This window comes from Lonchura striata, chromosome 3 (assembly GCF_050655825.1).
Source record: "Lonchura striata isolate lonStrDom1 chromosome 3, ASM5065582v1, whole genome shotgun sequence".
NCBI classification, from domain to species: Eukaryota; Metazoa; Chordata; class Aves; order Passeriformes; family Estrildidae; genus Lonchura; species Lonchura striata.
This window is the reverse complement of record NC_140705.1, coordinates 2,047,440-2,061,883: the sequence shown is the minus strand read 5'-3', so window position 1 is coordinate 2,061,883 and position 14,444 is coordinate 2,047,440. Positions and strand designations below refer to the sequence as shown.

At 49.3% G+C, this 14,444-nt stretch overlaps 1 protein-coding gene across 4 annotated transcripts in view; it reads left to right on the top strand.

The window, feature by feature from the left end:
- ELP3 (elongator acetyltransferase complex subunit 3) overlaps window positions 1–14,444 on the top strand; it is a 111,167-nt gene that overhangs the window by 90,442 nt on the left and 6,281 nt on the right. For 3 of the 4 annotated variants that reach the window (XM_085574329.1, XM_085574326.1, XM_085574325.1), the window contains 2 exons: window positions 2,028–2,255; window positions 5,362–5,443. In XM_085574329.1, coding sequence (XP_085430455.1) covers window positions 2,028–2,255; window positions 5,362–5,443 — 310 coding nt within the window. Of the gene's footprint in view, window positions 1–855; window positions 1,111–2,027; window positions 2,256–5,361; window positions 5,444–14,444 lie in introns of those variants that run through there. The other variant, XM_085574327.1, reaches the window with a different exon arrangement.

Genomic DNA, 14,444 nt, shown 5'->3' with positions numbered 1-14,444 from the left:
TTCCTAGATTTATGGATAATTGGAATCGTCTCCGCTCTCACATTCCCTTTTTCCCTCCTTTCCCTCCTCATCCACCCCATTCCCGGATCAGGTGGAGCTGATCCGTCGGGATTCCGTGGCCAATCCCAAATTCCCAATCAAACTGGATTTAGGGAATCCTTTCCTGGTTGGATTTAGGGAATCCTTTCCTGGTTGGATTTAGGGAATCCTTTCCTGAGTGGATTTAGGGAATCCTTTCCTGAGTGGATTTAGGGAATCCTTTCCTGAGTGGATTTAGGGAATCCTTTCCTGAGTGGATTTAGGGAATCCTTTCCTGGTTGGATTTAGGGAATCTTTCCTGAGTGGATTTAGGGAATCCTTTCCCATTTTCTCACATTTATGGATAATTGGAATCGGCTCCGCTCTCACATTCCCTTTTCCCTCCTTTCCCTGCTCATCCATCCCATTCCTGGGATAACTGGAGCTGATCCATCAGGATTCCGTGGCCAATCCCAAATTCCCATCTGGAATCCAAGTGGATTTAGGGAATCCTTTCCTGGTTGGATTTAGGGAATCCTTTCCCATTTTCTCAGATTTATGGATAATTGGAATCGTCTCCGCTCTCACTTTTCCCTTTTCCCTCCTTTCCCTGCTCTCCCACCCCGTTCCCGGATCAGGTGGAGCTGATCCGTCGGGATTCCGTGGCCAATCCCAAATTCCCATCTGGAATCCAAGTGGATTTAGGGAATCCTTTCCTGAGTGGATTTAGGGAATCCTTTCCCATTTTCTCAGATTTCTGGATCCACGGAATCGTCTCCCCTCTCACTTTTCCCTTTTCCCTCCTTTCCCTGCTCTCCCACCCCATTCCCGGATCAGGTGGAGCTGATCCGTCGGGATTACGTGGCCAATCCCAAATTCCCATCTGGAATCAAACTGGATTTAGGGAATCCTTTCCCATTTTCTCAGATTTCTGGATCCACGGAATCGTCTCCGCTCTCACATTCCCTTTTCCCTCCTTTCCCTGCTCTCCCACCCCATTCCCGGATCAGGTGGAGCTGATCCGTCGGGATTACGTGGCCAATCCCAAATTCCCATCTGGAATCAAACTGGATTTAGGGAATCCTTTCCTAAGTGGATTTAGGGAATCCTTTCCTGGTTGGATTCAGGGAATCCTTTCCTCAGTGGATTTAGGGAATCCTTTCCTGAGTGGATTTAGGGAATCCTTTCCTGAGTGGATTTAGGGAATCCTTTCCTGGTTGGATTTAGGGAATCCTTTCCTGAGTGGATTTAGGGAATCCTTTCCTGGTTGGATTTAGGGAATCCTTTCCTGAGTGGATTTAGGGAATCCTTTCCTGGTTGGATTTAGGGAATCCTTTCCTGGTTGGATTTAGGGAATCCTTTCCTGGTTGGATTTAGGGAATCCTTTCCTGGTTGGATTTAGGGAATCCTTTCCTGAGTGGATTTAGGGAATCCTTTCCTGAGTGGATTTAGGGAATCCTTTCCTGGTTGGATTCAGGGAATCCTTTCCTGAGTGGATTTAGGGAATCCTTTCCTGGTTGGATTTAGGGAATCCTTTCCTGGTTGGATTTGGGGAATCCTTTCCTGGTTGGATTTAGGGAATCCTTTCCTGGTTGGATTTAGGGAATCCTTTCCTGAGTGGATTTAGGGAATCCTTTCCTGAGTGGATTTAGGGAATCCTTTCCTGGTTGGATTCAGGGAATCCTTTCCTGGTTGGATTTAGGGAATCCTTTCCTGAGTGGATTTAGGGAATCCTTTCCTGGTTGGATTTAGGGAATCCTTTCCTGGTTGGATTCAGGGAATCCTTTCCTGGTTGGATTTAGGGAATCCTTTCCTGAGTGGATTTGGGGAATCCTTTCCTGGTTGGATTTAGGGAATCCTTTCCTGAGTGGATTTAGGGAATCCTTTCCTGAGTGGATTTAGGGAATCCTTTCCCATTTTCTCACATTTATGGATAATTGGAATCGTCTCCGCTCTCACATTCCCTTTTTCCCTCCTTTCCCTGCTCTCCCACCCCGTTCCCGGATCAGGTGGAGCTGATCCGTCGGGATTACGTGGCCAACGGGGGCTGGGAGACGTTCCTGTCCTACGAGGATCCCGAGCAGGACATCCTGGTGGGGCTGCTCCGCCTCCGGAAAATCTCCCCGGAATCTTTCCGCCCCGAGCTCAAGGGCGGCGTCTCCATCGTCCGGGAATTGCACGTCTACGGCAGCGTGGTGCCCGTCAGCAGCCGGGATCCCTCCAAATTCCAGCACCAGGTGCTCCGGAATTCCCGGATTTCCCTCTGCTCCATCCCCGTCCCATCTCTTTTTCCCCCTCACCCCCCAAAAAAAAAAAAAAAATCGGAATTTTATTGGATTTTATCGGATTTTATTGGATTTTATTGGATTCCGCTCATTCGCTCTCAGCTGGGATAGAGCCGCGACGGGATTTCTCTCTTTTTTTCTTGGAATTCTGTTGCTTCCCAATTTTTTTTTTATTGTTTTTTTTGTTTTTTCCAATGGGATCACCTCCCAGCCATTTCAGGAGTTCTGAGATTTCAAAAAAAATTCCTTCAAAATTTAAAAAAAAAAAAAAAATTCCTTTCTGGATGCTCCCGGAGCTGCCTCATTCCCAACCCTCGGGAGCCTTTGGAATTCCCTGGTTAATTCATTTCAGAGTGGGGAATTCCATTGGAATTTCCTGGAATCTGCAGCAATTCCCTCTGGGAAGGGCAGGTCACCTTCCGTGCTGCCCAGGTTTCTCCCAAAGGGATTTTTTTGGGATGGGTTCTTCCTGCTGGATCAGAATTCCATAAAAACCCCTCGGGATGGATCCTGAGCGTCCTGAATCCCAGAATCCCGGAATGGGATCCTGGAATTTCAATCCCATCCCATTCCCACCCCAAATTCCACAAAAACCCCTCGGGATGGATCCTGAGCATCCTGAATCCCAAAATCCCGGAATGGGATCCTGGAATTTCAATCCCATCCCATTCCCACCCCAAATTCCATCAAAACCCCTCGGGATGGATCCTGAGCGTCCTGAATCCCAGAATCCCGGAATGGGATCCTGGAATTTCAATCCCATCCCATTCCAACCCCTGACTCCTCTTTGGGAGGAGAATTTTGGGAATTCCCTGGGAATTCTGGACTCCAGGAAGGGTCTCCCTTCCCTTTTCCATCCCAAATTCCACAGAACTCCCTCGGGATGGATCCTGAGCGTCCTGAATCCCAGAATCCCGGAATGGGATCCTGGAATTTCAATCCCATCCCATTCCCACCCCAAATTCCACAAAAACCCCTCGGGATGGATCCTGAGCATCCTGAATCCCAAAATCCCGGAATGGGATCCTGGAATTTCAATCCCATCCCATTCCCACCCCAAATTCCATCAAAACCCCTCGGGATGGATCCTGAGCGTCCTGAATCCCAGAATCCCGGAATGGGATCCTGGAATTTCAATCCCATCCCATTCCAACCCCTGACTCCTCTTTGGGAGGAGAATTTTGGGAATTCCCTGGGAATTCTGGACTCCAGGAAGGGTCTCCCTTCCCTTTTCCATCCCAAATTCCACAGAACTCCCTCGGGATGGATCCTGAGCGTCCTGGATCCCAAAATCCCGGAATGGGATCCTGGAATTTCAATCCCATCCCATTCCCACCCCAAATTCCATAAAAACCCCTCGGGATGGATCCTGAGCGTCCTGGATCCCAAAATCCCGGAATGGGATCCTGGAATTTCAATCCCATCCCATTCCCACCCCAAATTCCATCAAAACCCCTCGGGATGGATCCTGAGCGTCCTGAATCCCAAAATCCCGGAATGGTTTGGGATGGGATCCTTGGAGCTTCAATCCCATCCCATTCCCACCCCAAATTCCATAAAATTCCCTCGGGATGGATCCTGAGTGTCCTGAATCCCAAAATCCCGGAATGGTTTGGGATGGGATCCTGGAATTTCAATCCCATCCCATTCCCACCCCTGACTCCTCTTTGGGAGGAGAATTTTGGGAATTCCCTGGGAATTTGGGACTCCAGGAATGGTCTCACTTCCCTTTTCCATCCCCAAATTCCATCAAAATCCCTCGGGATGGATCCTGAGTGTCCTGGATCCCAGAATCCCAGAATGGGATCCTTGGAATTTCAATCCCATCCCATTCCCACCCCAAATTCCATAAAAACCCCTCGGGATGGATCCTGAGCATCCTGAATCCCAAAATCCCGGAATGGTTTGGGATGGGATCCTGGAATTTCAATCCCATCCCATTCCCACCCCTGACTCCTCTTTGGGAGGAGAATTTTGGGAATTCCCTGGGAATTTGGGACTCCAGGAAGGGTTTCCCTTCCCTTTTCCATCCCAAATTCCATAAAAACCCCTCGGGACGGATCCTGAGTGTCCTGGATCCCAAAATCCCGGAATGGGATCCTGGAATTTCAATCCCATCCCGTTCCAACCCCTGACTCCTCTCTGGGAGGAGAATTTTGGGAATTCCCTGGGAATTTGGGGCTCCAGGAATGGTCTCACTTCCCTTTTCCACCCCAAATTCCATCAAAATCCCTCGGGATGGATCCTGAGTGTCCTGAATCCCAAAATCCTGGAATGGTTTGGGATGGGATCCATGGAATTTCAATCCCATTCCATTCCCACTCCTGACTCCTCTTTGGGAGGAGAATTTTGGGAATTCCCTGGGAATTTGGGACTCCAGGAAGGGTCTCCCTTCCCTTTTCCATCCCAAATTCCATAAAAACCCCTCGGGATGGATCCTGAGTGTCCTGAATCCCAAAATCCCGGAATGGGATCCTGGAATTTCAATCCCATCCCATTCCCACCCCTGACTCCTCTCTGGGAGGAGAATTTTGGGAATTCCCTGGGAATTTGGGGCTCCAGGAAGGGTTTCCCTTCCCTTTTCCATCCCAAATTCCATCAAAATCCCTCGGGATGGATCCTGAGCATCCTGAATCCCAAAATCCCGGAATGGTTTGGGACAGGATCCATGGAATTTCAATCCCATTCCATTCCCACCCCAAATTCCATCAAAACCCCTCGGGATGGATCCTGAGCGTCCTGGATCCCAGAATCCCGGAATGGTTTGGGATGGGATCCTGGAATTTCAACCCCATCCCATTCCCATTCCAAAATCCTCCGATTTTTCCAACCTTTCCTCGGACACTCCCAAGGATTCTCTGGGAATTCCAGCCCAGCCTGGAATTCCTTCCCCGTATCCCACCAACATTCCCCATCGTTCCCCGCGCCAAAAAATCCGGATTTTTTTTTTTTTTGGGGGGATCCATCTTCGCATCCCGACCTTGCTCGTGGCTTCCGTTTTGACAGAATTTTCCTTTCTTTTTTTCCTGTTTTTCCCTTTTTTTTCCCGCCATTCCAGGGGTTTGGAATGCTGCTGATGGAGGAGGCGGAGAGGATCGCCAAGGAGGAACACGGGGCGCGGAAAATTGCCGTGATTTCCGGTATTTTTCTTTATCCCATGGGAATTTATATATATATTTTTTTAGGATGTTTTCCTCTTAATCTGAAAATAACCCCGGAATTATCCCGGAGAAAGGAGCTGGGAGAAAAAAACGGGAAAAATTCCCGTTTTTCCTGACAGCAGAGGAGGAATTGTGGGTTGGAATTGATGGGGATTTTGGGATCTCGAGGGAGTTTTTTCCAGGTCGCTGTTCCATCCTGTGGAATACAATAATTTATTATAAATCCAAAGTTTTGGGAATGATGGGCAGAGGAATTCTCGTCGCTGTAGGAATTTTATGGGATTTAACGGCGGAGGGGATTTTTGGGGAGAAAAAATCCTCATTTTCTGCTGTCCCACCAAAAAAAAAATCCCAAAAAAAAAACCCAAAAAGCAGAACGGGGAAACCTGGATTCCGGAATTCCAGGATTCCATGTCCCAGTCCTTTCCCAATTTCCGGTGCTGTTTGGTGTTGGTTTGAACTGGGAATTCCACCTGGATTCTGGAATTCTGTGATTTCATCTCCCAGTGGTTTTCCCTGTTCCTTTTTGGTGTCGGTTTGAACTGGGAATTCCACCTGGATTCCAGAATTCCATGATTTCATCTCCCAGTGGTTTTCCTGTTCCTTTTTGGTATCGGTTTGAACTGGGAATTCCACCTGGATTCTGGAATTCCATGATTCTGTCTCCCAGTGGTTTTCCTGTTCCTTTTTGGTATCGGTTTGAACTGGGAATTCCACCTGGATCCAAACCTGGAGAAATCCCTGGATCCAAACCTGGAGGAGGGAATGGAGAAATCCCTGGATCCAAACCTGGAGAAAACCCTGGATCCAGCCTGGAGATGGGAATGATGAAATCCCTGGATCCAAACCTGGAGAAATCCCTGGATCCAGCCTGGAGAAATGCCCGGATCCAAACCTGGAGAAATCCCTGGATCCAAACCTGGAGAAATCCCTGGATCCAAACCTGGAGAAATCCCTGGATCCAAACCTGGAGAAATCCCTGGATCCAAACCTGCAGAAATCCCTGGATCCAAACCTGGAGATGGGAATGGAGAAATCCCCGGATCCAAACCTGGAGAAATCCCTGGATCCAAACCTGGAGGTGGGAATGGAGAAATCCCTGGATCCAAACCTGGAGAAATCCCTGGATCCAAACCTGGAGGTGGGAATGATGAAATCCCTGGATCCAAACCTGGAGAAATCCCCGGATCCAAACCTGGAGATGGGAATGATGAAATCCCTGGATCCAAACCTGGAGAAATCCCTGGATCCAAACCTGGAGATGGGAATGGAGAAATCCCTGGATCCAAACCTGGAGAAATCCCTGGATCCAAACCTGGAGATGGGAATGGAGAAATCCCTGGATCCAAACCTGGAGAAATCCCTGGATCCAAACCTGGAGATGGGAATGGAGAAATCCCTGGATCCAAACCTGGAGAAATCCCTGGATCCAAACCTGGAGATGGGAATGGAGAAATCCCTGGATCCAGCCTGGAGAAATCCCTGGATCCAAACCTGCAGAAATCCCTGGATCCAAACCTGGAGAAATCCCCGGATCCAAGCCTGGAGAAAACCCTGGATCCAAACCTGGAGAAATCCCCGGATCCAAACCTGGAGATGGGAATGGAGAAATCCCCGGATCCAAACCTGGAGATGGGAATGATGAAATCCCTGGATCCAAACCTGGAGAAATCCCCGGATCCAAACCTGGAGAAATCCCTGGATCCAGCCTGGAGAAATCCCCGGATCCAAACCTGGAGAAATCCCTGGATCCAAACCTGGAGATGGGAATGGAGAAATCCCTGGATCCAAACCTGGAGAAATCCCTGGATCCAAACCTGGAGATGGGAATGATGAAATCCCTGGATCCAAACCTGGAGGTGGGAATGATGAAATCCCTGGATCCAAACCTGGAGATGGGAATGATGAAATCCTTGGATCCAAACCTGCAGAAATCCCTGGATCCAGCCTGGAGAAATCCCTGGATCCAAACCTGGAGGTGGGAATGATGAAATCCCTGGATCCAAACCTGGAGAAATCCCTGGATCCAAACCTGGAGAAATCCCTGGATCCAAACCTGGAGGTGGGAATGGAGAAATCCCTGGATCCAAACCTGGAGAAATCCCTGGATCCAAACCTGGAGGTGGGAATGATGAAATCCCTGGATCCAAACCTGGAGAAATCCCTGGATCCAGCCTGGAGATGGGAATGATGAAATCCCCGGATCCAATCCTGGAGATGGGAATGATGAAATCCCCGGATCCAATCCTGTGGCGACGGAAGGCGCCACAATCCCAAAAATTCCAGGACGTGGATGATCCTTCCAATCCCACAAATCCCAGTTTGAATCCTTGGCTATTCCTGGGAATGTCAAACCACAGGAGATGTCACAATCCCAAAAAAAAAAAAACCTGGGAATGGAGGGCTTTTCCAGCCTCCCAAATTTTTGGCGTTCCCGCAGGAATCCACCATCCTGGACTTAGATTGGGTGGGAATTATTCGGGAATCGCATTAACGAGGAAGTGAAGGAGATTTCCCTCCCGGGGATTTGGAATTCCCAGCAGTGGGAGTGGGGTTGGATCAGAGCTGGGATCATTTTCCCGGGATTTTGAAGGAATTGTTCTTCCCTTCCGTGGGAATATCGAGCGTTTCAATCCTGCTCTCCGAGCTCTGAGCGTGGCGTTCCTGGTGTCCGCATCCCAAATTTCCTTCGTGTTTGCAGTCCAAGAATTCCTGGATTTGTGTCCAGTGGGATTTGTCCATTTCCCTGGATGCTGAAAGCCCTGGATCCCGTTAGCCCGGGATCCGGTATTCCCTGGATCCTGTTATCCCTGAATCCCGTTATCCCTGGATCCTGTTATCCCTGAATCCCGTTATCCCTGGATCCCGTTATCCCTGGATCCCGTTATCCCTGGATCCCGTTATCCTGGATCCCGTTATCCCTGGATCCCGTTATCCTGGATCCCGTTATCCTGGATCCCGTTATCCCTGGATCCCGTTATCCTGGATCCCGTTATCCTGGATCCCGTTATCCCTGGATCCCGTTATCCTGGATCCCGTTATCCTGGATCCCATTTTCCCTGGATCCCATTATCCCTGGATGTTTTTTCCCTGGATCCCGTTATCCCTGGATCCCGTTATCCTGGATCCCATTTTCCCTGGATCCCATTTTCCCTGGATCCCGTTATCCCTGGATCCCATTTTCCCTGGATCCCATTTTTCCTGGATGTTTTTTCCCTGGATCCCGCTATCCCTGGACCCCGTTATCCCGGATATTTTTTTCCCGGGATATTTGGACCCCCTTTCTCTCTCCGGATCCTTCCCTGCCCCATTCCTGTTCCCATCCCGGCCCTTTCCCAGCCTTTTCCCGGGATTCCGTTATCCTGGATCCCATTATCCCTGGATCCCATTATCCCAGATCCCGTTTTCCCTGGATCCCATTATCCTGGATCCCATTTTCCCTGGATCCCATTTTCCCTGGATCCCATTTTCCCTGGATCCCATTTTTCCTGGATGTTTTTTCCCGGGATCCCGTTATCCCAGATCCCGTTATCCTGGATCCTGTTATCCCAGATCCCGTTATCCTGGATCCCGTTATCCTGGATCCCGTTATCCTGGATCCTGTTATCCCAGATCCCATTATCCCTGGATCCCGTTATCCCAGATCCCGTTATCCCTGGATCCCGTTATCCCTGGATCCCATTATCCCAGATCCTGTTATCCCTGGATCCCGTTTTTCCCGGATGTTTTTTCCCGGGATCCCACTATCCCTGGATCCCATTATCCCGGATATTTTTCCCGGGATATTTGGACCCCCTTTCTCTCTCCGGATCCTCCCCTGCCCCATTCCCGTTCCCATCCCGGCCCTTTCCCAGCCTTTTCCCTGGATCCCGTTATCCCGGATCCCATTATCCCTGGATCCCATTTTCCCTGGATCCCATTATCCTGGATCCCGTTATCCCGGATCCCATTATCCCTGGATCCCATTTTCCCTGGATCCCATTTTTCCTGGATGTTTTTTCCCGGGATCCCGTTATCCCAGATCCCGTTATCCCTGGATCCCGTTATCCTGGATCCCATTTTCCCTGGATCCCATTTTCCCTGGATCCCATTTTCCCTGGATCCCGTTATCCCTGGATCCCATTTTCCCTGGATCCCATTTTCCCTGGATGTTTTTTCCCGGGATCCCGTTATCCCTGGATCCCGTTATCCTGGATCCCATTTTTCCTGGATCCCATTATCCCTGGATCCCATTTTCCCTGGATCCCATTTTTCCTGGATGTTTTTTCCCTGGATCCCGCTATCCCTGACCCCGTTATCCCGGGTTTTTTTTCCCGGGATATTTGGACCCCCTTTCTCTCTCCGGATCCTTCCCTGCCCCATTCCCGTTCCCATCCCGGCCCTTTCCCAGCCTTTTCCCGGGATCCCGTTAGCCTGGATCCCGTTATCCTGGATCCCGTTATCCCTGGATCCCGTTATCCTGGATCCCGTTATCCCTGGATCCCGTTATCCCTGGATCCTGTTATCCCTGGATCCCGTTATCCCTGGATCCCGTTATCCTGGATCCCATTATCCTGGATCCCGTTATCCCTGGATCCCATTATCCTGGATCCCATTTTCCCTGGATCCCGTTATCCTGGATCCCATTATCCTGGATCCCGTTATCCCTGGATCCCATTTTCCCTGGATGTTTTTTCCCGGGATCCTGCTATCCCTGGACCCCGTTTTCCCGGTTTTTTTTTCCCGGGATATTTGGACCCCCTTCTTCTCTCCGGATCCTTCCCTGCCCCGTTCCCATCCCGGCCCTTTCCCAGCCTTTTCCCAGGATTCCGTTATCCTGGATCCCGTTATCCCAGATCCCGTTATCCTGGATCCTGTTATCCCTGGATCCCGTTATCCCTGGATCCCGTTACCCTGGATCCCGTTATCCTGGATCCCATTTTCCCTGGATCCCATTATCCTGGATCCCATTTTCCCTGGATCCCGTTATCCCTGGATCCCATTATCCCTGGACCCTGTTTTCCCGGTTTTTTTTTCCCGGGATATTTGGACCCCCTTTCTCTCTCCGGATCCTCCCCTGCCCCATTCCCGTTCCCATCCCGGCCCTTTCCCAGCCTTTTCCCGGGATTCCGACCCTTCCCCTGGGAAGCGCCCGCCGCCCCTCCCCCTCTCCGGATCCGCGATTTTCCCATTTTTCCTTTGTCCCTTCGCTCATTCCAGGGGATTTTCCGCTCGAGTGGCGCCTTTGTGCCGCGGGCCGGGAATGGGAATTCCAGCTGGGAACGGCTCCGTTATCCCGAGCTCCGAAATCCCAATTTTCCGTTGGCCAGCAGCCGGAATTGCCGGCGCTTTGCTCTGCCTTTTGTGGGTTTTTTTGGGATGGTGGGAATTGTTTTTTTGGGATTCTTTCCGACTTTTCCCTGCTCCACATCTGCTCCTTTCTGCCCGTTCCAAACCCCCAGGAATCCAAAGGGGAAAAAATTCCGGATTTGGGGTTCCCAAGGTGCTGAAAATGTAAGGAATGTGGGGGATCCTTAAGGAATGTGGAGAATTCCTTTCCTTTTTTCCTTTTTTTCCTTTTTTTTTCCTTTTTTTTTCCTTTCCTTTCCTTTCCTTTCCTTTCCTTTCCTTTCCTTTCCTTTCCTTTCCTTTCCTTTCCTTTCCTTTCCTTTCCTTTCCTTTCCTTTCCTTTCCTTTCCTTTCCTTTCCTTTCCTTTCCTTTCCTTTCCTTTCCTTTCCTTTCCTTTCCTTTCCTTTCCTTTCCTTTCCTTTCCTTTCCTTTCCTTTCCTTTCCTTTCCTTTCCTTTTTCCTTTTTCCTTTTTCCTTTTTCCTTTTTCCCTTTTCCTTTTTCCCTTTTCCTTTTTCCTTTTTCCTTTTTCTTTTCCATTTCCCTTTTTCCTTTTTCCTTTTTTCTTTTTCCTTTCCCATTTTCCTTCCCCATTTTCTTTTCCCATTTTCCTTTTTCCTTTTCCTTCCCCATTTTCCTTCCCTTTCATTTTTCCTTTTCTTTTTCCTTCCCCCATTTTCCTTTCCCCATTTCCCATTTTCCTTTCCCCATCCTCAAATTCCAAGAATCCAAACTGGGACCTGGGGAGTCCAAACTGGGATTTGGGGAATCCAAACTGGGATTTGGGGAGTCCAAACTGGGACCTGGGGAGTCCAAACTGGGATTTGGGGAGTCCAAACTGGGATTCGGTGAATCCAAACTGGGATTTGGGGAGTCCAAACTGGGATTCAGGGAATCCAAACTGGGATTTGGGGAGTCCAAACTGGGATTCGGTGAATCCAAACTGGGATTTGGGGAGTCCAAACTGGGATTCAGGGAGTCCAAACTGGGACCTGGGGAGTCCAAACTGGGATTCGGTGAATCCAAACTGGGATTTGGGGAGTCCAAACTGGGATTTGGGGAATCCAAACTGGGATTTGGGGAATCCAAACTGGGATTCGGTGAATCCAAACTGGGATTTGGGGAGTCCAAACTGGGATTTGGGGAGTCCAAACTGGGATTTGGGGAATCCAAACTGGGATTTGGGGAGTCCAAACTGGGATTCGGTGAATCCAAACTGGGATTTGGGGAGTCCAAACTGGGATTTGGGGAGTCCAAACTGGGATTTGGGGAATCCAAACTGGGATTTGGGGAATCCAAACTGGGATTCAGGGAATCCAAACTGGGATTTGGGGAATCCAAACTGGGATTTGGGGAATCCAAACTGGGATTTGGGGAGTCCAAACTGGGATTTGGGGAGTCCAAACTGGGATTTGGGGAATCCAAATTGGGATCCACCCAGTCCAAACTGGGATTCAGCCAATCCAAACTGGGATTCAGCCAATCCAAACTGGGATTCGGGGAATCCAAACTGGGATCCAGCCAATCCAAACTGGGATTCAGCCAATCCAAACTGGGATTCAGCCAATCCAAACTGGGATTCACCCAGTCCAAACTGGGATTCAGCCAGTCCAAACTGGGATCCAGCCAATCCAAACTGGGATTCACCCAGTCCAAACTGGGATCCAGCCAATCCAAACTGGGATCCAGCCAATCCAAACTGGGATCCAGCCAGTCCAAACTGGGATCCACCCAGTCCAAACTGGGATCCACCCAGTCCAAACTGGGATCCAGCCAGTCCAAACTGGGATCCAGTCAATCCAAACTGGGATCCACCCGTTCCGACAGCTCCGTGTCCTCAGCTCCCGGATGGAATTCCCGTCCTGCGGCTCCCGGCCTCGGAGCCGCGGATGAAAACTCCAATTCCACCATTCCCATAAAAATCCCTGGGAATGGATTTGTTTATTCACGGCGCGTGGGGAAGGATTTCCCTTTAATTGGCGTTCATCCCTCCGAGAATTCCTGATTTTTTTTTAATTAGCTCACTAATTTCTGTAGTCATCGAATTTCACATTAGGTTAATGAATATTCATGAGGCTGATTTTACGATATGCTCGTAGTCAATTTTTTGTCAGAAAGTCCAGAAGGACTCCGGGGTCCTCTGCCCGGTCTAAGACAGGAGCAGTTTTATTCCTGATTTTTTAATGGGAAAATCCCGGTTTTTCCCTAGTTGAGCGCGATTAATGAGCGGGAAGCGGCACGGATGGATGATGGATGGATGGATGGATGGATGATGGATGGATGATGGATGGATGGATGGATGGATGGATAATGGATGATGGATGATGGATGATGGATGGATGATGGATGGATGATGGATGGATGATGGATGGATGGATGATGGATGGATGATGGATGATGGATGGATGGATGGATGATGGATGGATGATGGATGGATGGATGATGGATGGATGATGGATGATGGATGGATGATGGATGGATGATGGATGGATGATGGATGGATGGATGATGGATGGATGATGGATGGATGGATGGATGGATGGATGGATGGATGATGGATGGATGATGGATGGATGGATGATGGATGGATGGATGATGGATGGATGGATGATGGATGATGGATGGATGGATGGATGGATGGATGGATGGATGATGGATGGATGGATGGATGGATGGATGGATGGATGGATGATGGATGGATGGATGATGGATGATGGATGGATGATGGATGGATGATGGATGGATGATGGATGGATGGATGATGGATGGATGATGGATGGATGATGAATGGATGGATGGATGATGGATGGATGATGGATGGATGGATGGATGATGGATGGATGATGGATGATGGATGGATGGATGGATGATGGATGGATGGATGATGGATGGATGATGGATGGATGATGGATGGATGATGGATGATGGATGGATGATGGATGGATGGATGATGGATGGATGGATGGATGGATGGATGGATGGATGGATGATGGATGGATGGATGATGGATGGATGATGGATGGATGGATGATGGATGATGGATGGATGGATGGATGATGGATGATGGATGGATGGATGGATGGATGGATGGATGATGGATGATGGATGGATGATGGATGATGGATGGATGGATGGATGATGGATGATGGATGATGGATGGATGATGGATGGATGGATAGATGGATGGATGGATGATGGATGATGGATGGATGATGGATGGATGGATGATGGATGGATGGATGGATGATGGATGGATAGATGGATGGATGGATGGATGGATGGATGATGGATGGATGGATGGATGATGGATGGATGGATGGATGGATGGATGATGGATGATGGATGGATGGATGGATGGATGATGGATGGATGGATGATGGATGGATGGATGGATGGATGGATGGATGATGGATGATGGATGGATGGATGGATGGATGATGGATGGATGATGGATGGATGATGGATGGATGGATGGATGGATGGATAATGGATGATGGATGGATGGATGGATGGATGGATGGATGGATGGATGATGGATGGATGGATGATGGATGATGGATGGATGGATGGATGGATGGATGGATGGATGATGGATGGATGGATGATGGATGGATGATGGATGGATGATGGATGATGGATGGATGATGGATGGA